A 24,946-nucleotide genomic window follows, 5' to 3' on the forward strand; every position below is an offset into this window, starting at 1 on the left:
TGAATAATTTTTGTATATCTTAGCAACCAAATCTACATCAAAGAAATTTGATAAAAGATTGTTTTTCTCTTCAACAACTTCTTTTCTTATCCCAGATGCATTTATGTAGTCTGTGTAGTTGAAATCATTTATTTTATCTCTTGTGATTGACTATCTTTTGTTTGGGAAAGAATAGTCAAAGTACACACAACTTGAAGCCAAGTGCAGTAGTGGGACTGGAGTCAGGAGGACCTTAGTTCAAGACATGTATTGTGACCTTGGCCAAGTAATTTAACCTGTGCTGCCTCAGTTTCTTCATCTTTAAAATGGAGATCATATAGGTTGTAATTATTTGTATGCAAGTAGAGTAATAGAAGTCAAAGTCATAGCAGTAGCAGCAGCAGCAGCAGTATCAGCGGCAGCAGCAGTAACACTAGCAGCAGCAGCAGCAGCAGCAGTAGCAGTAGCAGCAGTAGCAGTAACAGTGGCAGGAGCAGCAGTAACAGCAGCAGCAGCAGTAACAGTAGCAGCAGCAGCAGTAACAGTGATAATATAGGTTATAGTTACAGCAGTAACAGTAGCAGCAGCAGCAGTAGCAGTGATAATAGAGGTTATAGTTACAGCAGTAACAGCAGCAGCAGCAGTAGCAGTAACAGTAGCAGCAGTAACAATAGCAGCAGCAGCAGCAGCAGCAGCAGTAACAGTAGCAGCAGTAATAATAGCAGCAGCAGCAGCAGCAGCAGCAGCAGCAGCAGCAGCAGCAGCAGCAGCAGCAGCAGTAACAGTAGCAGCAGCAGTAACAGTAGCAGCAGCAGCCATAACAGTAGCAGCAGCAGCAGTAGCAGTGATAATAGAGGTTATAGTTACAGCAGTAACAGCAGCAGTAACAGTAGCAGCAGCAGCAGTAACAGTAGCAGCAGCAGCCATAACAGTAGCAGCAGCAGCAGTAGCAGTGATAATAGAGGTTATAGTTACAGCAGTAACAGCAGCAGTAACAGTAGCAGCAGCAGCAGTAACAGTAGCAGCAGCAGCAGCAGCAGTATCAGTGGCAGCAGCAGCAGCAGCAACAGTAGCAGCAGCAGCAGTAGCAGTGATAATAGAGGTTATAGTTACAACAGTAGCAGCAGCAGTAACAGTAGAAGCAGCAGCAGCAGTAACAGTAGCAGCATCAGTAACAGCAGCAGCAGCAGCAGCGGCAGTGATAATAGAGGTCATAGCAGCAGCAGTAACAGTAGCAGCAGCAGCAGCAGTAACAGTAGCAGCATCAGTAACAGTAGCAGCAGCAGCAGTAGCAGTGATAATAGAGGTCATAGCAGCAGCAGCAGGACTTCCAGTCTGAGTCCAGATGTGAGGTCAGACAGTCCTGATTCTTGAGTGTGGCACGTTACCCACTGTGCCCCCTGGTGGCCATGCCGAGAATAACTTCTAAATCTCCAAATGCGTTTGGTGGCTTGCCTCCATTAAGGAGGAGCTCTGGAGACTCAGAGGCTGAGAGCCCACGAGCTGGAGCTCCCACAGGGCCAGCCAGGCCCTCCTGAGTTTCTAAGACAGGTATGACTGAGAGACGGACTGCGCTGCCTCTTGAGCTGGCAGGGCTGTGAGAGATGGTAAAATTTAATCAGAAGATTGAGCCCTTCCACTTATTGTGTGATTTTGGGCAATTCATTTCACTTCTGAGCCTTTGTTTTTTCACCTGCACAATGGGGCGATCTACCTTTGACAAGGTAGACATGAGGAAAGAATTTTGTAAATCTTACGGTGATTTAAAAAATGACGATAGTGATTGTTGTATGGATAAGGAATATGCAGCCTGAGAGGGAGGTGTTTTGAAAGTGTCACACACTTAGCCCAGTGCAGCCTCTGGTCCAGTTCCCACCCCCCCCCCAGTTCATATTTTTGCCCTGTCCAGTACTGGATGTACTTTCCTGGAGTTTTTAAAGCCTTTTAAAGCTCTGAGCTTGTGTAATCGAGATTCAGTATTGGGGCTGAAGGCTATTTTGGCATGAGCCCTCCCCCTTCCCCCCCCCCATGCTTTCACCAGCCACTTCAGAGCTTGGCTGTGTCTGGCTCCCCACAAAGAAGAGTGGGAAGGAGCCTTAGACCCTCTGCTAGCACTCGGGCTAAAAATGCATCGTACGTGGGACTTTATTTTCACCCAACAGAAAAAGCACAAAGTATCACAGATTTAGAGCACGAGGGGGCTGTTGAGACTACTTAATGCAAGTTGCTCATTTTGGGGATGAGGAAATCAAGACTTAAAGAGAAGGAGCAAAGCTCAGCTGTAAGCATCAGTTTCCTCGTTCCAAATCTAGCCCTCTTTCCTCCTGTCACCATCTCCATTCCAGCGGCAGTCTTGCCTGTCTCCTGAGCCTGTGCTGCCCTGTATAATTCTTGCTCATTTGGTCTTGTTTGGGATTATAGTTCTCCCATTGGAGGAAAGTACCCAGTGTCCTGTGTAATGCACTCCTACCTCCTTAGGACCAGCTGTTTGTAGGTGCAGGAAAGAAATATGGCTGTGTGACCCTGTGGGTACCTCCCAGGGGTCTGTCCTGGGCCCGCTTTCCTTTCTTGGTGACCTCAGCAGCTCCCATCTCTGCCACTGATTCACAGATTTCTGTGTCCACCTCCAGCTGCCTTGTATGTCTTGCTGACCTCATAAACTTCATCATGTTCCAAACAGTGCTCATCTTTCACCTTCTTCCCTTCCCTGTTACTCTATAGGGCATGCCATCCCTCCAGTCATCCCTTCCCCTCAAGATCACTCCCCATGTCCCAGGATTGCCAGTTTCACTTTTTGCAGCTTCTCTCTAATATTCCCCCTTCTCTCCTCTGACACCGTCCCCATTCTAGTGCAGGCCCTCTCCTCAGCAAGAGCTGCTTGGGGGTGGGCCTGCCTCAGTCTCTCCCCACTTCATCCCATCCTCCATTCGGCCACTAAAGTGATTTCCCTCAAATGCCGGTCCCATCGTGTTACCTCCTCTCCCCACACCCAAGAGATTCCCATGGCTCGCTCTCGTCTCTAGGTTCAGATATAAACTCTGTTTGATGTTCAAAGTCCTTCATAACCCAGTCTATTTTTACTTTTCCATGTGCTCTTCAGTACAGTGATGCTGGCCACCTGGCTCTTCTCAAACAAGACGTTTCATCTTTTGGCTCCTGGCATTTTCCCCGGCTGTCCCCCAAGTCGGAGGCGCTTCCCTCCTGGCTTCCTGAGCTAACCCTAACCCTAAGCCTTCGAGTCCCATCTGCCACAGGAAGCCTTTCCCACCTTTTCCTGCTTCGAGTGCCTCCCTTCTCTGGCGTACTCCCATTGATCCTGTAGAGATCTAGTTTATATATTTGTTTGCATGTTGTCTTTTTGCATCCCGAGGACTTAGCCCAGTGCTGCCTCATGGCGGGGGCTTAATAAATGGTTATTAAGTGATTATGCCTGGGTTTGTGCAGCTGGAAAATAAAAGCTCCAAGTTTGAAAAGAAGCCAGAAGCAAGGCTGCCGTGGGGGAAGAAGGGGCTCTGAGGTGAAGGAGGGTGTGACCTTTCTTCCCATACTGGTGGAAGATGAGTTTATAAAACAGATTTGAGGTCTTCAAGAGAAAGACGGATGGATGTTCGAGGGAAGAAGGTTCTGCTTGTCTTCTCAAGAGCGATGGGGGGCGCTGCAGAAATTCTCCGCAGAGGGATCCCACAGCAAAGGGAAAGGAGGCTGAGAGCAAGAGGAGCTGGGCGGACGGTCCAGGGGTCAGAGGCAGCTGGTTTAAAGTTCAGCCAGTGGAAGACACATCAGAGAACAGATTTCACTAAGTGGATTTCCGCTGCCCGTTTCTGCGATTCACATGGACACAAATGGAATTTTCCGAAGAAATTTTTTAAATGGCCAGTTATTATGACGTCGTGGGCCAGATCCTGAAGGCCACAGAGGTATGGGTTGTGTCCTCTTCACTTTGCCTGCTGAAGAAAACAGACTCGCAGGAGAAACACGATCGTGGGGAGGGATCATGTAGCTAAGAAGGCACCGTCTGAAAGGGAGATTTGGAGTTCTGGTTCCTGGCTCACAAAGCAGGCCCAAGAGATTCCTGGCTACGGGTGGAGTCCAGCACCAGCGGCTGGGAACAAGGAATCTGCCCGATGTCCTGAAAACCTGACTTTAAAAATTTGAGCTAAGAAGGATCGGAAGGGACTTCTTTGTCGGGATGGATGGCAGACCGTCTGGGAAGAAGATGCAGCTTATCCATGTGCACCTGGAGCTTTTGTAGGGGGAGGCAGAATGTGGAGATTCCTGGTGGGTCAGCGGAGTGAGTTCTGATCCGGAATCTAGAGGCAGGGCGAACGCTGGACTTGAAGATGGATTCTGCCTCAGCTACTTACTGAAGGTGTGGCGCTCTCTCTGTGCCTCAGTTTCCTTATCTGTAAAACAAGAGGGTTAGACTCAATGATCTTGGAGGTCCCCTTCAGCTGCAAATCGATGACCCTGTGATTTAGAAGACCAGGGCTCAAAGACTAACCTGGACAAAAGCTGTATGTGCAGCCACTGGGGAGTTACCTCACTTCTTAGCCTCAGTTACTCCACTTGTAAAATGGGTGTAATAATTACTTCCACAAGAGAATGCTGTAAGGAAAGCATTTCACAAACCCTAAAAATCTATAAAAATAAGGGATCTCCAAAACCAGAAAGGGAAGATCGGGCTTTGAAACAAAGGCGGAGTCATCGTCCACAGCTCTGGTCACAGAAGAGCGGATCCTCCCCGGGATTGCAGTGAGAATGGCCCGAACCTGCAGTGCTTGTGGATATACGTAGACTGTCTGGCAAGGGGACTTTTGTTAATGGGAGTCACATTACCTGTTGATGCCTCTTCCAGGAACACACACACACACACACACACACACACACACACACACACACACACACACACACACACACCAGCAGCAGCAGCAGCAAGAGCATATGCTCTTAAGAAGCCTCAGCATTTTCACTCTCTCAAAGGGTGGGCTGTGCTTCCGTGGCTGGGAGTTGGGCAACGATTGCAACATCAGCAGTAAATCATTGTTCTTTATTATTCTTCCCTCCCTGCTCCCCTTTTCATTTTCTTTGATTGTCAGGAAGCTACAGAGGGAGCTTACACTATTTCACACTTCCCTGGAACCTGAAAGTCTCTGTCTGCTCCACTGGGGAGAGGGGCCAGCTTTCTCCTGAGCTGTCTGTATTAACCTAAGATGGGAGCGTCTGTTGATCTCATCTTGTGTTTGCCCCAGCCACCTGGGAGCCGGCTCCTCTGAAATTTCAGTTCCCTCCCTTCGTTTCAAAAACAAACTTATTTGTCAAGTTTTAAAGACCTCTAGTAACAAAAGTCCAATTTTCTGTTTCTGCTCTGTTACTTGAAGCTAGATGTCTTTTTAAACTAGTTCATCCATCCTTCCTTCCTTCCTTCCTTCCTTCCTTCCTTCCTTCCTTCCTTCCTTCCTTCCTTCCTCTCCTCCCTCCCTCCCTCCCTCCTCCCTCCCTCCATCTCCCTCTCCTCCTCCTCCTCCCTCTCCTTCCTCTTCCTTCTTCCTTCCTCTCCCTTCCCTCCCTCTCTTTCTTCTTTCTTTCCTTTCTTCCTTCTCTCCTCCCTCTCTTCTTTCTCTCTTTCTTTCTTTCTTCTTTCTTTCTCTCTCTCCTTTCTTCCTTTCTTCTTTCTTCCTTTCTTTCTCTTTCTTTCTTCCTTTCTTCCTTTCTTTCTTTCTTCCTTTCTTCCCTCTCTTTCTTTCTTTCTTCCTTTCTTCCCTCCCTCCCTCCCTCCCTCCCTTTTCTTTCTTTCTTTCTTTCTTTCTTTCTTTCTTTCTTTCTTTCTTTCTTTCTTTCTTTCTTTCTTTCTTTCTTTCTTTCTTTCTTTCTTTCTTTCTTTCTTTCTTTCTTTCTTTCTTCCTTTCTTCCTTTCTTTCTTTCTTCCTTTCTTTCTTTCTTTCTTTCTTCCTTTCTTCCCTCTCTTTCTTTCTTTCTTCCTTTCTTCCCTCCCTCCCTCCCTTCCTTCCTTCCTTCCTTCCTTCCTTCCTTCCTTCCTTCCTTCCTTCCTTCCTTCCTTCCCTCCCTCCCTCCCTCCCTTCTTCCTTCCTTCCTCCCTCCCTCCCTTCTTCCTTCCTTCCTTCCTTCCTTCCTTCCTTCCTTCCTTCCTTCCTTCCTTCCTTCCTTTCTTTCTTTCTTTCTTTCTTTCTTTCTTTCTTTCTTTCTTTCTTTCTTTCTTTCTTTCTTTCTTTCTTCCTTTCTTCCTTTCTTCCTTTCTTTCTTTCTTTCTTTCTTCCTTTCTTCCTTTCTTCCTTTCTTCCTTTCTTCCTTTCTTCCCTCCCTCCCTCCCTCCCTCCCTTCTTTCTTTCTTTCTTTCTTTCTTTCTTTCTTTCTTTCTTTCTTTCTTTCTTTCTTTCTTTCTTTCTTTCTTTCTTTCTTTCTTTCTTTCTTTCTTTCTTTCTTCCTTTCTTCCTTTCTTCCTTTCTTCCTTTCTTCCCTCCCTCCCTCCCTCCCTCCCTCCCTTCCTCCATCCCTCCCTCCCTTCCTTCCTTCCTTCCTTCCTTCCTTCCTTCCTTCCTTCCTTCCTTCCTTCCTTCCTTCCTCCCTTCCTTCCTTCCTTCCTCCCTTCCTCCCTCCCTCCCTCCCTCCCTTCCTTCCTTCCTTCCTTCCTTCCTTCCTTCCTTCCTTCCTTCCTTCCTTCCTCCCTTCCTCCCTCCCTCCCTCCCTCCCTCCCTCCCTTCCTTCCTTCCTTCCTTCCTTCCTTCCTTCCTTCCTTCCTTCCTTCCTTCCTTTCTTCCTTCCTTCCTTCCTTCTTTCCTTCCTTCCCTCCTTCCTTCCTTCCTTCCCTCCTTCCTTCCTTCCTTCCCTCCTTCCTTCCTTCCTTCCTTCCTTCCTTCCTTCCTTCCTTCCTTCCTTCCTTCCTTCCTTCCTTCCTTCCTTCCTTCCTTCCTTCCTTCCTTCCATTCATCCATCCGCTCATTAATTCAACAAACATCTAGTAAAGTCTTATGAGAGTTCCGGCCCATGGCTGACACTGTTCTCGGTGCTCTGGGGGAGATGGTAGCTCAGGACCCTTCTCAGATCAAAACCCGGGTTTGCAGGCTTGGTTGATGAGAGGGCTGCTGGAAGCTCTCTCCTCTGCGCCACCTCTGTGAGAAACCCCAGCTGCTTTGTTGTTCCTGTTAGGAACGTCCCATTGTCCACACACAAGCCCAGTCTCTGTGGTCCCCACAGCAGAAGCTGAGTGAGAATCTCCAAGAGAAGGCTGCCTGTGAAAAGGGGGCTGCCTTTCTGCCTCCCTGTCAGTCCCTGCAGGAGGAAGTTTGTGGGAAACGCTCCCATTGCAGGATCCTCACCCAGGATGGTGCCCTGGTCCTTTGAGGAGTGAGCCATTGGTCTCTGATTCTCCAAAGACCCTGAGGGAGGCACCTGGAAACACGTGATCACAAGCTGAGGGGGAAAGTGCTTCTGGGGGATACACAATGGGACGGCAGGAAACCATTATTCAGGGAGGATCCAGCTGAAGCAGCCCATTAAGAAACAATGGAATTTGAAACAAGCTTTCTCTGGATGTGATTATTATGTGTTCTCCAGGCTTGGGGTTTGGTGGGGGCGCTGGAGCTTCCCCACCAGGACCTTCTTCTTCCCTTTCCTAAATGTCCCCCTAATCAAAGCTCTCACACTTTCATTGGAGTCATCATTTTTAATCCCCCAAAGCTGGCGAGAGCTCTCAGCCTTCAGCATTTACTTGTCACTTTCATTACTCATTTTCTGTTTGCTCATCTGTAAAGTGGGCATAATGTGCTCTTGCTGAAGACGGGAGAAGATCCCGTGGCAATACAGCGAGTGCTACAGAGATAGGGGAGGTCACTGGTGCTATTATTCAAAATCACAACAATAGGTACTGGTAACGGGAGTATGATTTTCTGAGGTGCCGTCGGGGGCTACTCTCCTGGGACTTTTTTTATGATAGGGAACTCCCAGGGAGGAAACTTCCTTCACCCCGACTGGCACTTGCTCGCTTATGGCAAGTCTTAGAGAGAGGCCTAAAGTCCTGTTGGGTGGTGGGGAGGAAGGGGCTCCCATAGTGGTGATGGGTGTCCGACCCAGTCTTCCTTACTCTGAGGTGGGAGCAGACCTCACTACACTACACAATACTACATGACACAACACTACTACACAACACTACACTACAACTACAACTACACTACACTACAACTACACTACACTATACTACACACTACACTACAGCTACACTACACTATACTACACACTATACTACAACTACACCACACTATGCTACACACTACACAACACTACACTACACTACACTACAACCAGGCTGCCTCCCTTCAAAATTACGCCATATGTGCCCTCAAGTGATATTCCAGGTTTGAGCACAGACCAACTGGTGCTGAGGCAGAAGGGGTCCCCAAAGCCAGTGGGGGGAGGGACATCAGAAAGGCAGCCCCTTCCAATCCCCCAAGGACCATTGGCAAAGTGTTTATGTTCTGTTGAGCCTGGATGGCTCAATGACTTTCATTGATCTGAAAAAGAAAATGGCCCCAGTGAATGAAGGGGAGCCAAGGTAGGTCTGGGAAAGGTTCGCTGCAGTTTGCTGCTTGAGACTCACAGGAGTGGTGGGTCACCGCCATAGGAGTTTGGGGGCCAAGGAGCCCAGGCCCAAGCCGAATGGCTTCCCAGCTCCAAGTCAGGTGAGAGCCTAGGTCTCCCAGAGGGCCTAAGGTTTCCCTGAGGGCCTGAGGTCTCCCCCTGAGCCTGAGGTCTCCCCGAGAATCAGGTGGCCTCCATGCCCCACGCAGGGACTGGCAGACGGTTGCCGCTCCAGAAGCTGCTTCCTGTTTCTATGGTAACTGCAGACCTGTACCATGCATGGGGTGTGTGACTGTGTTTTGTTCTCCTTGTAGATGGAGGAGATAAAGTTTAAAGACAGAGCAGTCTGCGTGCTGGAGAGAGAGTTAGGGGTCCAAGCCGGGCATACTCAGAGACTTCAACTCCAAAAAGAGGCTTTAGATGAGCAGCTATCTCAGGTCAAAGAGGGCCGATCGGCACCTGGGCAGCCCCAAACGAGAGCTTCCTTATGGCAGTGGTGCAGGAGGACGCCTCAGACCACTCGGGAAGCCCTGTAAGCATCTCCCTGTGGCCCCGACCCCAAGGCCGGCTCCTCGAGGAGCCGCAGCAGAGCCGCTGGGCTCCCGCCCGCTTCCGGAGGACTCTGGCTCCTGGGATTTGGTTCGGATCATTTTGGTGGAGAGAGGGATTTCTTTGGCTTTGGCTTTGGCTTTCTGACTGTTTACACGGCTGAGACGAGGGCCTTCACTTGGCAAACTCCACTCATTGACCATGGTCGGTCAGGTTTTGTAACTGCGGGCCCGGCAGGATGCTAACGGTGGTTGCTGGTCTTCAGAACCCTTTTCTCTGCAGCCCACGGAGAGCGCAGCTTCATCTGAACATCTCACCAATCTCACCCACTCATGCTTCTCTAGGGACTTTGGCTTTTCCCCCTCCAGGCTGGGGGTGGCCGCACTGCCCGCTCCCCTTTGCTTCAATTTGGTTTGTCTCCACATGGGCCTCTGTGGCCCTGAGCCCCCCCCCAGCCCCTCTGCCCAACATCTGGCTAGGTGATGCTGCCACCTTCCTGCTTCTGCCTTGATTTGCTAGTGAGTGTGAAGACCGTCAGGCGGCCGACCTCCCTTGGGGTCCAGAGCTGTCTTCACGGCTGGTCAGCAGCGAGGGTTCCCCATTAGCATTCTGGGGAGCCATAGCTTAAATCCAAGGGTCGAGAATTGCCCCGGTGGCTAAATTCCTCCCCCCCAGCCTCTCCTGCACCTGTTGACTGAGGAAGTCCATCTCACTGTCCAGTCATCTCAGGGACATCAATTGACATGCAATCAAAAGCTGTATTTCTATTGGACAAGATCCCAAGATGGCAACATTAACCTAATTAGACCTTGCCCCGGCTTGGAGGACAAGAAACACGATTTCTCCTCCCCTAGGGCTAGTTAGCTGACTTAATGTGAGAAAACACTGGCTATTAGAGTAAAGAGAATTCTGGAGGAACCCCAATCACTTTTCTGGGGGACAGAGGTTCTTCGTGGTTTTGGTGTCCCGGACCCCTTGGACCATCTTTTGTGACAGCAGGGGCACCTTCTCAGAAGAGTGTTTTTAAATGCTAAGATAAAATACATGGGTCACAAAGGAAATATATTGAATATAAATATATTGAAATATAGTTCTCAAAGCATTTTTAAAGAAGAAGGTAATGAATGACCCGTGGCTGAAGAAGTATTGACTTAGCATCTCCACCCCTGCGGGCAGCACAGATGCATTCAAGGAAACAGATGTGGCCCGAGGTCCCAATAAAAGGCCAGCTTAGCTTTGGACTAAATAGCAACCCTGAGTTTTCCCCAGAGCCAGGAACTCCAGTTAGGAAGGCTTTGCCAAATGGAGAACACTCAGTCCAACGGTGGCAAACGTGGAAAACATTGGATGAAAGTTCAATGTTTTCATCCATATGTCTGACCTCTGTGACATCTGTCCGTGGCCCATGCCCCCCTCTGACACCTGCCTCCTTCCCTCCATCTCTGCTCTCCTCCATTTCCCTTCTCATCTTGCAATCCGCAACTATATAGCGACCTCGGTTGCATCCTTCTGGGACCATAGTCGTGAGCTCTTGGGACTCAGATCAGAGCACAAAAAAGAAATAGGATGGTTTCCTTGGAGCGGTGGGACGTGGGGAGTGGAGGCACCCGGGCCGGTGGGCAGTTATTTGCAGTGGATTCTTGTTTCAGGAACAGCAGTTGGATGAGAAAGATGCCCGACGCTTCCAACTTAAAATTGCTGAGTTAAGTGCAATCATTAGGAAGCTGGAGGACCGTAATGCCCTGCTTTCTGAAGAGAGAAATGAACTGGTGAGTTGAATGGTCTTTGGGGTTCCTGGGGGAACGTGGAGCCCTGCTTTCTTTCATCCAGCGTTTTATCACACATTTGATCATGCACAAACACAAAGGGAAAGAGAAGGAGAGAGAGAGGGAGACAGAGAGAGGGAGAGAGAGGGAGAGGGAGAGAGAGAGAGAGAAGGAGACAGAGAGGGAGAAGAAGGGAGAGAAAGAGAGAGACAGAGACAGAGTCAGAGACAGAGAGAGACAGAGATAGAGAGATAGAGAGAGACAGAGACAGAGACAGAGACAGAGAGAGAGAGGGGGGGAGAGAGAGAGAGAGAGAGAGAGAGAGAGAGAGAGAGAGAGAGAGAGAGAGAGAGAGATAAGGAGAAGGAGACAGAGAGGGGGGAGGGAGAGACAGAGAGACAGAGACAGAGAGAGACAGAGAGACAGAGAGACAGAGACAGAGAGAGAAATGGAGAGAGAGAAAAAGGCACGCAGAGAGATTTCCACATTTTCTCTCCACTGATTTTACTTATGACTAGCTGCATTTGTATCTGAAGGGTTTCCTAGGGAACAGAGATCAGATTTCACAGGCCTGCTTCCAGTGAGCAAAACTGAGCAAAGAGTAGATGTGTCAAAGAAGCAACTTTGGGCTTGATGTCAGGGGAAATGCCTAACAATGGCAGCGATGGCAAAGGAGAATGGACCACCTTGAGACTTCCCCTCACTGGGAATCTTCAAGTAGACTGAATAGCCAACTGCCCAATACATTGTAGTGGACATCTCTTTCGGGTCTGTGTTGGATGAAGTGGACATTGTTTCTTCTCAATTATTAAACTCTCTGATGTGATGAGGAGACTGGGAATCTCTAACTTCTTGGTGCAAGAAGCTATTTTCTTCCCAAACCCTGAAAACTAGGGTTTCAGGTGCCCTTAAAAAAAGGGAAGAAACAGGAGGAGAATAAAAAGAGCTGGGAAGAGCAAAAAAAAATTCCTAAAGAGGAGCAACTCTTTCCTGGTAATCCTGGGAAATTTTAGCTATAGGAGTTTGGTTGCTGTAATAGCACCTGGTTTGTTAAATACGTCTCTAAGATTCCCTCAATCTGTCTGGTCTGCTGACTGGACATGGCATTAGACATGGACTTTGGACACATGGGATGATATCACTGGGAATCCCTTCAGTGTATCAATTGCTTGGTGATGGAGAAAGGCCCAGACCTGATTTTCCCCTTTGCGAACTTTTATCTCCTACAACTCCACCATGCTTGACTTTCTGTTCATTGTTCTTAGCTGAGGTGGTGCAGTAACCTTAAATGAGTGGCCCGCTGCCTTCGGTGGTCTCAGCTCTGGGCCACCTGTGACTACAGCCTCAGTGGTCCTTTATGAATGTCTTGGAGGCAGAAATGAGTGGGATACGATCTGAAATATCCATCTGGTGATTGATCCAGAATGGCCCACAGCTGGTTTTGTTCCCGGTGCCCTGGTAGCATCCCCCATGTCTCAGAAGCACCGCTACTGGCTGAACTCTGGTAGAGCCCAGTTGGAGATTGACCTTATTAAATAGTTCCTCTCCAGAGGTTGAAAGAGCCTGCCCTTGAATATCCTCCAGTAAAAATAAGATAATATTCCTTTCTCTGCACGGGGATCCAGCTATTCTGAAAAACAATTTGGAATTATGCTCCCAGTGCCTCAGCTGTACACAGCCTGAGAACCAGCACTCGCACCTCACGGGCTTGTCTCGAGGTGACACAGACAGAAGTCTGTAGAAACCCGTCTAGGACAGCACTGTTTTTTAAGCCGAACATGGGGACCATTGATTAGATAATGGTCATAGTAAATGAGGAATGTGAATGGAATGGAACCCACCTAGCCTTATATGAAATGATGTAAGAGGGGAGCAAGTAGAACTCAAAGAACAATACAAAAAAAGGAAACAAGAAGGATAGATGGCAGACCATTGCTCAATGCAATGATTTATCATGACCTCAAAGGAAGAGCAGGAAAGTCTGATGGACTGCAGGTGAAGAAGAAAGCACCCTTTGTTAGACCTAGGCAGTGGACTGAGTAACCGTACCTCTTTGTTACAAGGGAGGAGGGACATATCAGGGGATGACAACAGTGTTTTAAAGAGCATCAACAAAACATTTATTTTTTAACAATGTAGGAAGAGGCTCATTTTCAGGCTGTGTAGGTTCATGAGCAAGTTTTGAATCCCTTGCAGAAGTCCCACTGGAATGATCGGGGGGGGGGTCAGTTTTATATTCCGTGGGTTTGATGAATATGCCTTGTGTCTGATCCACTGCTTGTGCATCAACCTGGGAAGATTTGACTTCCGGCTCTCACCATTATCAGAGTTAATTGTCTCTGAGATGCCCCGGATGATGTGGAGAGGAGATCGTGGGACTAATCTCAGAACCTACTGAGATCTTCTTCCTACTGTACGTTGGGTGATCCATATGAAGGCTATTATGAATTTCTCAAAATAACCCACTGCCTGAAGCAGTGGCAAGTTCTCCCTCTGAAGCAGCTGGTTTTTAAACACTCCCACTGAACGAGCATGTATTGGATGTTCCCCAAGCTCTGAGGATGTGGGCTGTGTCCTAATTTTTCATTAATCTATTGGGATAGCTCATCCTGGGGGGGGGGTCTGACTCCAGCTTTCCAAGGTGGCTAACCTCCACCACAGCTTACGGGGCTGATGGAAAACCAGAAATTTCAAACACAGTTAGGGTGGAAGGAAAATCAATATGGCAGCAAAAGAAAGACTTATCATGAGCCCCACAGAGAACAACACAAAGTGGATGAGACCTGGGTCAATCCCACAAATTGGGCATGTGCTGACTCTGGGACCTTTGTGTTCTTCCCAGTCACTTCCCAGTCGCCCAATTGGGCAGGAAGGTGATAGGATCAGGAAATCCTGAGTTCAAATTGGGCCTCAGAGACTTGCTGTCTGTGTGATGTTGACAAGTCACTTCCCCTCTAATTTCCTCAGTTTCCTCATCTGTGAAATGGGATTTTAATAGCCTCTAGCTCCCAGAATGATTGTGAAGAAGGAATAAGATAATAATTGTAAAGTGCTTGGCACCCAGTAAACACAGTATAGATGTTAGCTATTATTATTATTCATTGAAACCTTCCACAACAGAAAACATCCTTGCTCTTTTTGAAAAGATATTGATGGGCAGGAATCGCTGCCAGTTTTCTCCCCAGCTACCCTCCCTGGTCCAGGGAGAGGAGTAAGAGACATATTCTCTGTGTTTGAACCTTGCAGTGCAGGGGAATATAACCGTAGGCTAGGAAGAATGGGATTATTGCCTTTAGAAGATGCTGGCTGAGAACTTATGGATGAACAGGTTGGGGGACGGATGAGAGCCCTGGGTTCAAATCCTGTCCTTTCTTCTTTGTCATCTTACACAAGTGTTTTGCTTCTCATAACCTCAATTTCCCCATCTGAAAATGAAGCTGATGGACTAGGCCCTTCTAGGGCTGCTGCCCCAAGGAGAGCTATTTGTAATCCCAACACTTTCCCGGCTTTCACTGGGCTGCCTGGGCCTTAGGTAGTCCCAGCCAAAGTTGTTTAAGTAAATTCTTCGGACATGTAATGAACGCCCCTCATCCTCTCTGTCTTCCTGATTTTTAATTCAGAGGGACCATTTTCCTCTTTCAGCTGAAGCGCCTGAGGGAAGCAGAAAGTCAATATAGACCCCTGCTAGACAAAAACAAACGCTTGAGTCGAAAAAATGAAGATCTGTCCCACGCTTTACGGAGAATGGAAAACAAGCTAAAGTTTGTGACGCAAGAGAACCTGGAGATGGTAAGATGTGGCTTCCTGCCGCCACTTGGGCCATGGAGTGGGCCCAGGATTCTCTTTCACTCAGGCCCCAGAGGACCCCCTTCTCTTCTAAGGAGGATTGACCTCCCCTAGATCACTCAGGGTCCTAACTCAGCCCCAAGGATGTTCCTTTGAATTTTGCTCCCATCATTAGGCAGACTTTTGGGCTATTTGGGGCGTTACGGATGTGCCCTCACATATGATTCCAACCCTGCGCTCATCCTGCTTGGGGGTGAGGTTTATAGCAAGTGCTCGAGGAAAGGTCAGAGACCTCCTGGCTGCAGGAGGTACCGAGTGTGAGCCACGGCTTCGGTCTGTCAGGAACTCAGGTTTAATTGAAGGAAACGATGTGTAAATGTAAAAATAACCAAGGAAAACATTCTGTGGGAAGGCGGCTGGCAGTTCATACAGAATGGACTGCTTCAGACCGGGGAAGTCAGCAAATAGCAGCAGAGCCATGGAGGGCCACCCCAGAGGGGCACAGAGGAGATGGACGAGAAGGGACGGCTGGGGGAGACGTGGGGAAGGCAGACTGGAGGCATTTGTGTCTGGAAATAGGGATGGAAAGGGCTCCGACTCCTTTGGGGAGTGGATTCTGACTTCCCCTCGAATGTGAATCTTTTTGCTTATTCTTTTCCATCTCCAACCCTTAGATTTAAACCTTATACAACTATTGCATTAAGCATTTTAGTAAATAAAAGGTGGGCATGGAAAATACTGGCAGCACGTGTCCCTGTTCAGGGAGAAAGAACCGCACCCATGATAGCATCTTTCAGGGTAGCTGGAGACGGAGCCAGAGCCGATGGGGGTCTCGCCCTGCCTCAGGCCTCTCCCCATGGGTTTCTGGATAAAAAGTTCTTTATTCAACGCCATTGGAAATGGTCGCTCCAAATTCCCTTTGCTCTGTTTCCCTAGAGACAGCGAGCTGGATCCATCAGGAGACCGAGCTCCTTAAATGACCTTGACCAGAGCCAGGAAGACAGAGAGGTGGACTTCCTGAGGATGCAGATGGTAGAGCAGCAGAACCTGATAGATGAGCTGTCCAAGGTACTTTGATGCTGTCCCTTTAGGTCTGACCCAGGGCGCCATTTTTACACAGTGTGGGTGATAAGTTTGCCCGTGGGGCCGTCCCAGTTGAAGTCATTGGCAAGTGGGGATCCCAGCTTCTGCCCCATGTCTGGGGAAGGGCTTCCTTCCTGCCACACTCAGACCTAAATAGCAAAGGGGAAGTCATTCTGTGGCTAGCGGAGGGGGAGGGAGGCACCTTCGTGCACCCCAAAAAGGTGCTTTCCAAGGGGATTCCTGCTCCTGCCACGTGAACTTCCAGGTAGGAGCCTCGATGCTTCTGTTCTGCTTTCATCTTCTGGCAGCTAAATGACTAATGAATAGAGTGCCAGACCTGGAGGCAGACCTTGAGTTCAAATCCAGCCTCAGATACTTACTAGCTGTGGGACACCCCCCCCCCCACAAGTCACTGTTCTCTGCCTCAGTTTCCTCATTTGTAAAATGGGGGTGATAATACCACCTACCTCCCAGAATTGTTGTGAGATCAAATCACAACTGTAAAGTGCTCAGCATGGTTCCTGCCATATGATAAGCACTATATAAAGGCCAGCTACCACCACTGCCATTATTTCTCAAAGGTGCAAGCTGCCTTTTATGGGGATTAGGTAAAGGGGAGGAAGAGGCTCCTCAGGCCGGGGAAAGGCCTCAGGCTCCCAGCCCCCAAAGCCCCTTCCTGGCTTCCAAGCTAGCTGCTCGTGCCCCCTAGCGCTGTGACTGTTCCCTGAAAGAGCCAGGTTCTCTCCGAGAGCCAGTAACTGCCCGGTTGTGCTTTCCCCCCAGACCCTGGAGACGGCAGGATACGTGAAGAGCGTCCTGGTGAGTAGCCGCCCTTCCTTCCCTTGAAGGAAGCCTTCTCCCTCCGGGGGACGCCGGCCACACCATTTCTTTCCTTCCTTTTCTGTCTTAGACTGTGGCTGTGGCTGGCCATCACCACCTGTTTACGTGATGACTTCCCAAGTGTTGGCCTTGGGATGTCAGTGGCCGGGGGTGACTCGATGGCCTTCAGGGTTCATAAAATGGGCCCTTAAATAGATCACCACGGGGGGCCGACCGGGAGTGTCCAAACAGACACGCCACAGACCCGGGCCCATGGAGGAGTCCGTCCCACGCCTCCCGGGTCTGGGGACTCAGGCGTTGCCACGGCCGCCTCATCGAAGCGGCTGGTCATCCCTGGCTTCCCCCCGCTTCCCAGAGAGTGGCAGCTCCATTTCCGGCAGCCCCCAGTCAGGCTCCCTTCTTGGGGATGCAGAGCCCTAGCCCCAGAGGGTCCCAGCAGGCCTGGGGGCAGCCTCCTGGGCACACGCCTAAGCAGGGTCAGGGAGGTGCCCCTACAGCCTGGTCTCTGGGGCTGGGCCCTAGGAGCTTTTCTCCCCTCAGCGCGGCTCCCTTCATCGCTGCTCACAAAGATCATGGAAATGCCGTGGGGGAATAAGTGGGGCCCTCAGCAGCTTCCGGGATTCACCCCCAGGATAGGAGGCCCAGTTATCATGAGAAAAGCTCCTGACTTCTGGAGTGAGACCACTGAGCCATGGTGTCCTGCTTAGACACAAGCCAGGCAGTGTGGGATGTGGAGAGAGCCGGCCTCCAAGCTGGGAGGCCCTGGGCTCGAGTCTGGCCTCTGGCCCATCCTAGAGGCACGTCCCTCGGTAGCAGGTTCCTTAGGGATCCCTCCCTGCCCTGCTGCAGGCAGCCCTCTAAGGTTGGGGTACTGGGGTGACGAGCAGAGAGAGGCTGGGGCCTCTGGGGAAACTACAGGTCTGGGGAAACAAAACTAACAGAACCCATGGAATCGTCCAAAGTGAAGAGTCTGACTGACTGATCTTTGCAGGAACGGGACAAACTGTTAAGATTCAGGAAGCAGAGGAAGAAAATGGCCAAGCTCCCCAAGGTAAAAGACTAAGAATGCGGAGAGAAATGCAGATACGGTAGTGGGGGCCTGGAGGGAGGCAAGAGGGAGCACGCGCCCGGCCAGCAGCCAGTGGGCTTTAAGCTGGGATGGAGCAAGGTTCATGGAAGACCCCCTGGGAGCTCGGGGGGGGGGTGTCTGCCTGAAGTGACATCAATCTGACATGAACTCCAAGACTGGGAAAGGCCCTGTGCTGATGGAGCACCATCAGCACCAGGGAGCACCATTGGCATAGGGAGCACCCTGTGCAGGAGGCCAGAAAGACTCGAGACGCCCACAGACACCCCTCACACACACCCGCACTTATACCAATCCACATGGGCCTGGCCTCACACACTTGCAGACCCACATGTGCTCTCTCTCTCACACACTCACCTCCCCCGCCCCCCATCTGGGATCCCTTTTTATAGCCCAAACTCCCCCCGGCTCCCTCCTCCCTTTCCGTCCCCTCCCCGGGGCCTGCCCAGGACCCTTCTTGGGGCTCGCCTGATCCCCCTCAGATCTCTCTCTGGCTCTGGATTCTCACCCCCAGCTGAGCAGTTCCTTGGTCCCTCTCTGGGCGATGGCGCGGCTGGGGAAGGCTCGGGGCCCACGCTGACTCGGCTCCTCCTGGAGCCTGATTGTCTGCGCTCAGAAGCCACTGACCATGATGAGGTGATCACAAGACCCAGACTCCCAGAGCCTCCTGCAGGGGCCCCCGGCTCAGAGGAGGTGACCTTCCCACCCCAGAAGAGCCAGAAGTGGTCCGGAATCTTCACCGGAGACCCAGGGAAGAGCTGAAGAAATGCGTCATTTTTCTCCACTTTGCCGGAGAGCAGGGTTGGCCTCTCACTATCCAGCCTCGGTTTCTCCTTTTGTACATGGTGTGCCGAGGTCGGCCTCCCTCAGAGGGCCTCCTGGGAAGCTGGGCAGGGTCTGGGGATCTCCCCGTGGCAGCCGGTCAGCTTTCTGAGGGTCAGCCCGAGGCCGGGAGCCTGAGGTGCTCTGGGCCTGGTCCGGACTCACTGTGTGTCCTCGGCCAAGGGAAATGACTTGTCTTTTCAACCTTCTCAGTCGTCCTTCCATCGACAAGTGTTTATTTAGTCAGCAGCTGCTGGGCTTGTGCCCACGCCAGGCAAAGCGCAGAGAATGCCCAGGCAAGAAGGAAGCAGGCCCCGTCCTCAAGGAGCTTCCGCTCCGTGGGGGAGAGACGTGCACGTCCCGGACAAGCCCAAGTCTGAAAGCAAAGGTGCAGGAACTGTGGCTCCTGTGCCTCTGAGGCAGGGGGCTGACCCCTGGGCGAGCGACGCTCCTGTCAGTGGCCCAGCAGGAGGGGGCCGGTGCCAACGGCGGTGAGAAGCTGCTGAACCCCACGAACCCCTGATGCCCATGCTCGGGCACAGACCAAGTCTGAATGTGGCAGGGGGTGAGAGGTCACCCAGAAGGCCTTCCCCGGATGCCACAAATGCAGGAGTTAGGTCATCAGTGGAGATGAGAAATCAGAAAAACTGGAGGCCACATTTCCCCTCTGTTCCTCTCTGAGAGCTTCTGGTCTCCCCAAGGTCAGAACGTGCTGATTTTGAAACTGCAGGAGACGCTGATCCCTGCTTAGAGTCTGATGTCCAGGCTCCGTCCTGGATCTGCTGTTTCAGGACATAAGGCCTCTGGCAGGTGTGCTGGATGTGGGGGTGGGGGCATCAAACCCAGAAAAATGAGGGCTACTCACGCCCACCTAAGGGCCCCCCAAGCATGGGAAGGTCTAGATTAAATGCACTGTTACGTACTCCCCATTTTCATCCGGTTTGGGCTGTCCTCTAGAGTGTCGCAGTCCGTCCGGGCCTGTGGGGGACCCCTTTGGGAAGTGGATGGCACTTTGGCCGCCATCTTGGCTCGGCGTTCCTGGCCTTCCCGAGCCATTTCTGGTAGCTCCGGTGCCTCGGGTCGTGTTTAATGCCTTATGTTCTGGCCAGAAGCCGGTCGTGGAGACGTTTTTTGGATATGATGAAGAAGCCTCTTTGGAGTCCGATGGTTCCTCGATCTCCTACCAAACAGACAGAACGGACCAAACTCCCTGCACACCAGATGACGACTTGGAGGAGGTAATGGCTCTCCCCACTTTGGGGCTGGTCGCATTCATCCCCACTTGGTGGTCAGCCTTTGAAACTTGGCAACTCTGCTCTAGCTCTTCTCAAAAAGCCCAATTTCCAGTTACAATAAATAGGGATCAAGTTCGGGTTTATTAGCAAAATAAGCTTATCAACTGACTAAGCTTCCTGGAAATAAAGTGGAGACCACTGAATACAGCATCACTTTCAGAATTAATTCCTAATCAAATTAGTCATTGTTTTATGTTTTCTGAAACGAGAGAAATAATAACACTCACAATCCCTCTGTCTCTATCTCTGTCTCTCTCTCTTTTTTCTCCTCCTCCTCCTCCTCCTCCCTCCTTCCCTCCCTCTCTCCCTCTGTATTTAGGGTATGGCCAAAGAAGAGACGGAGCTGAGATTCCGCCAGCTGACCATGGAATACCAGGCTTTGCAGCGCGCGTACGCCTTGTTGCAGGAACAAGTGGGAGGAACTTTGGATGCAGAGCGAGAAGTTAAGGTCTAAATGACTTAAATTTCATGAAGATAAAGCTCATGGCCCCACTGACTCCCATCCTCCCCTCCCCTGACCCAGCACCTCTGGAGGAGACTTTTGGTAGAAGAAAAGTGGACATTGAGTCTATATTTGGTGGAGGAAGGAGAGAGACAGAAACAGAGACACACAGAGAGAGGCAGAAAGAGACAGAAAGCTAGAGAGAGATAAAGACAGAAAGACCGAGAGACAGTGACAAAGAGACAGAGACAGAGAGATAGAAACAGAGATAGAGATTGAGAGAGAGGAGAGAGGGAGGGAAGGAGAGACTCAACCATGGAGGAGTAGCAGCTACGCTGCACTTGGTCTTTTCCCATAGAACATCCTTTTGTGCCTCTTAGTTATTGTTAATCTAGAGCGATCTCCCACAAGGTGGTCCATCCACAGGGGCCTCCAAGGTCACCCATCATGCTCTTCTCCTAGGTAGGTGCTGGAGCAACATCTGGGCTGTACTGGTATAAATCAGGACTTGTTAAACTTTGTCCACTCATGATCCCTTTTTACCTGATAAATTTTTATGCCACCCTAGGTATGTAGGGATATAAACTCCACAAATCAAATGTTTACCGATAATAAATCATCATTTCGTTATTTGGTCTAAACTGGTCTAACTGAAGCCTTCCCAAGCAGCCCTCTTGCCCTTCCTCCAGGACCTCAGCTGATCAAAAAGAACTTGAGCCTTCAGTTAATGCACATCCACAAACCCCAAAAGCTTAGAATATCCAGCAGAGCATCTCCAGGAAAACTTTTTTTTTTTCTTGAGTCCTGCCTCTCTAAGTCTACTCTCCTTATTCCTGGGAATTTATCAGGTAACTTCCTCAACTCCATCGTTCCTAGATTGGACAAAACAATCATATTCTGGATAATCTTTTCAAGAATTAATTTTAAAATAATTATTTTTAAAAGTGATAATTTGCCGAAAACAACCTTTATCAAGGACCAAAGCAAGTAGCCTCCCACTGACAAGTACCGGATTTCCATTTATTTATTTATTTATTTATTTGCTGAGGCAATTGGGGTTAAGTGACTTGTGCAGGGTCACCCAGCCAGGAAGTGTTAAGTGTCTGAGGTCCCATTTGAACTCAGGTCCCTCTGCCTGACTTCAGGACTGGTGCTCTATCCACTGCGCCACCTAGCTGTCCCCCTTCCCATTCTTGAAGCCTTCTTTTTACAAATCCTCCAATTTATCAACGTTGTTCTCCAAAGGTCCCCCAGAACCAAGCTCAATATCCTAGATATTAACTGACCAAAGAAAGGATTAGCATCTCCTTATTCCTGGAAAACTTCCTCTCTCAACAAAGCCTAAGAGTACTTTCTTCTTCTCAGCCGCTGTCATAGTGTGACCTCCGATTGAGCTTGTCACTAAAATCTGGAAATCTCCTTTTCTCAGAAGAATGGGCTTTCAAACCATGCATCCCAAATCTTGTTCTTGCAAAACTGATTTTTGGAACGTAGGTATAAAACATCAGAGAGTGAACACTTACATAAAATGAACATTTTAGATGAAATTTCATTTTATGATTTTTTTTTCCTGATCTAGCCTAAGATACTTTTGATTCCCAAATGTCTTATCAATATGTTAATTCTCCTTCCCATCTTATGTCATTTGCAAATTTAATAAATGTGTGATTAGCACTTTCTAAAATTCATGAAAAAGTGTCAAACAATCCAGAGCCTGGTGGCTCCCTTGGCGTTTCCACCCTAAGTGGATATGGAACCATCACCGTCTACTCTGGGAGTCATTGCCCTCCACCCAAACTGAATCAGTTTAAATGTCTTCTTTCCTTCTTTCCACATCTTTCCCTCTTCCATAAAAACCCAGCATGCGGTGCCTTATTAACCCCAATGAGCTTTGCTAAAATTCAGGTAATCTCTGTCGATTCCCACACCCAACCTGCAAGTTTAATAACTATCAAAAATCTCTTGGATCCTTTGCAATGCCCTATCATTATTGGCGAACCTTTTGTCATCAGTGCTCCCTTGTTAGATAGTGACTAACCATCCCTTTGATAATAGGGAAAGCTCAGAGTTGCAGTTTGTGGATGCCTTCTCTTACCCTTTTTTGGGAAGAACAATGGGGAAAGTGCAGAAGGTGAGGACTGGAAAGCTTCTCCTAATTACAAAAGACCATTTCTCAGAAGGACATCCCACCGGGCATTAACTGCCAGGACAGAGCACACCACTGCTTACTTTTGAACCTGATTGATTCCCCAAACCAAAGTTATTTCTGGACTCCTGTCTTCTGCAGCTCTGCCACGGAGGCACGTCAGCCCTGGATATCTCCTTCCATAACTTGCTCCTACAAAGAACGTGTCCTGTGTTCCTTTTCCAAGATGTGCCAATAGCAAAATGGACCTGCTAAAATCAATCCCCCATCCACTTGTCTCCCTGGCTCCCTTCCGATAAACTGATTGCCTGGCCATACCTTCTGCATCACAGAGCAGTGGCAAATGCTTCTGTCTCCGTGTTGTTCCCGCTTTATTTCTCCATTAATGTTAATGATCTAAAGATCACTGAACAGAACTCTCTCTGGATGTATTTATCCAGAACTCTTAGTGGATGGATGCATCTCTCTGTGATCCTAACTTATATGTGAGTAACTTCTTATTGAATGAGGGACTTACTGGTAGCAACTTGTTCTACTGAGTCACAAGTTTTAAAAAAATTAATGATAAACACAGTAGGATCTTGTATTTCTTTAAACTTTCAGTTCCTGGTCAATCAACAAACATTTATTAAACACTTACTACACACCAAGTTTTATTTTAAATACTAGAGATACAATTTTTCAAATCAGTCTTTACTCTTATGGAGATTACAATCTAATGAGGAAAGACAATCCAGGAAAGGAAGCTATAAGCAAGGGATGTGATAGAGAAGCTCTAAAGCAGTGTCACTGCTGGGAATTGGGGAGAAGGCTGTGCTGAACCCCTTTATTTTTTATTTATTTTTATTATTATAGCTTTTTATTTATAAAACATATGGGTAATTTTTCAATATTGACGTTTATAAAACTTTCTGTTCCAACTTTTCCCCTCTTGCCCCCCACCCCCTCCCCTAGATGGCAGTCAGATCCTCAGTTTCCTCAGCTGTAAAATGGGGGTGATTCACTGACTATTTCATAAAGTTAAAGGAGGAAATTACTTTGAAAATGTTTAAGGAAGTATACAAATGTGAGGTGGCTGGATCATTGCTCAAAGAAAAGCCGCTGCTTAAATTGTTGGGATGAAAATTGGAACAACATTTAATTCCAGGGACAGTTAGCATAAATGTGAATCAAGGTGAAATTTAGCAAAAGAGATCATGGCAGCCATGACCATTGGGGCCCAACGAGAGCTTGATCAATGGCTGCTGATCGTGGGGAGCACCCGTTAGTTACTCTGATGGTGATTTCAGAGAACGTCTTGGGTTTATTATTTAAAGAACAAATTGAGTTTGGAAGAGATCGCCTCTGACCCACGGCTGGCACTCTGGCCCTCAGGCTGGAGCAATAGCTGCTCAATCAATACTCCTTGGTTAATGGGTGCCTTAAGAGAGAATGCCGTGCAAGTCACCAAACATTAAGCACCTTGTCCATGCAGGGTCAGATCTCTCCAACTATAGCAATCTGTGTATTTCTTCTGATCAGTAGCCACTTATTTCGGTCACTTCCCTCAAGGCAGATCCATAATCCTGATGCTCCACGGGCACTTGCAGAGTGGTTTTCTTCAGTGAGACTTGGAGAGCCAGGCCTCTTGTCAGTAGTTTTGGCTCAGGAGGTGAGAGGAAGTTTGATGTATCTTTTCTCCCGTCCAACAGACTCGTGAGCAGCTACAAGCAGAAGTGCAGCGCTCCCAAGCACGAATAGATGACCTGGAGAAAGCCCTGGCTGAGCAAGGACAGGTAGGACAGACCATAAAGGTCATGCCAAATGTACCCTGCTGGACACACGGGCCGGGGCACTTGCGGTTTCAACAAGGGGCACTTTGGCAGAGGAGGGAAGTTCCTAAATTATCTGCTCAGGAAGGCCTTCCTTTAACACACGGGTTGGGTATCGTCCGGCTCAAAAACAGGTCCCCTTCCAGATGTTGTTTTAGGGAATGGTGCATTACTTGGAACATTGTTCCACAGAAGCTATGCTCATTGTGGTGGTTTTAGGCCCCAAACAACAGAGGAAAGTGTGAGCAGATACCCCTTAGGAGGAAGTAGAAGCAGTGGGTATACTGTCCACAGTGAGGAAAGCCCAGTTCTATCCAAGTGCAGCAGGACCGACAGCAGCATCAAAGGGGACCCGCCGTGGGAACGAGATTTCTCTGGGATTTGTGGTCAGCACTCTAGAGGGAGTGGATGCCAGAAACACAGCTCCCATGCTTTACCCTTGAGAGAGTGAGAAGACCCCCCCCCAGTCACCCCTGACTTCTGCTCTCTCCATCTGGGGCACATCAAGTTCCTTTTCCAGCCCTTCGTTTCTTCCTCTTCAAATGAGGAGGCTGATCTCAAAGGTCCTTTCTAATTCCATCCTCCGTCAAAGTGAATTTCCAGAGTTTCAGCAATTCTGCTTGGATCAGAGATGAGAGCACCTTCTTTGATGCGGACGCACCCTGCTGGGTGCTTCTTTGTCAGTGTCTCCCATGTCAAATTATTTCCATGACCAAGTTAACAACTCTGTTAACAGCCATAGTGGTTT

At 49.1% G+C, this 24,946-nt stretch overlaps 1 protein-coding gene across 1 annotated transcript in view; it reads left to right on the top strand.

Moving 5' to 3' along the window:
* The window catches only part of JAKMIP3 (Janus kinase and microtubule interacting protein 3), a 157,382-nt gene that overhangs the window by 87,501 nt on the left and 44,935 nt on the right, over window positions 1-24,946 (top strand). The window contains 11 exon segments of the mRNA XM_074297199.1: window positions 8,886-9,017; window positions 9,019-9,075; window positions 9,077-9,103; window positions 10,770-10,889; window positions 14,529-14,675; window positions 15,609-15,740; window positions 16,539-16,574; window positions 17,587-17,646; window positions 19,614-19,742; window positions 20,119-20,247; window positions 24,079-24,162. Of these exon segments, the coding sequence (XP_074153300.1) occupies window positions 8,886-9,017; window positions 9,019-9,075; window positions 9,077-9,103; window positions 10,770-10,889; window positions 14,529-14,675; window positions 15,609-15,740; window positions 16,539-16,574; window positions 17,587-17,646; window positions 19,614-19,742; window positions 20,119-20,247; window positions 24,079-24,162 (1,053 nt within the window).

Source organism: Sminthopsis crassicaudata, chromosome 2, assembly GCF_048593235.1.
Source record: "Sminthopsis crassicaudata isolate SCR6 chromosome 2, ASM4859323v1, whole genome shotgun sequence".
NCBI classification, from domain to species: domain Eukaryota; kingdom Metazoa; phylum Chordata; class Mammalia; order Dasyuromorphia; family Dasyuridae; genus Sminthopsis; species Sminthopsis crassicaudata.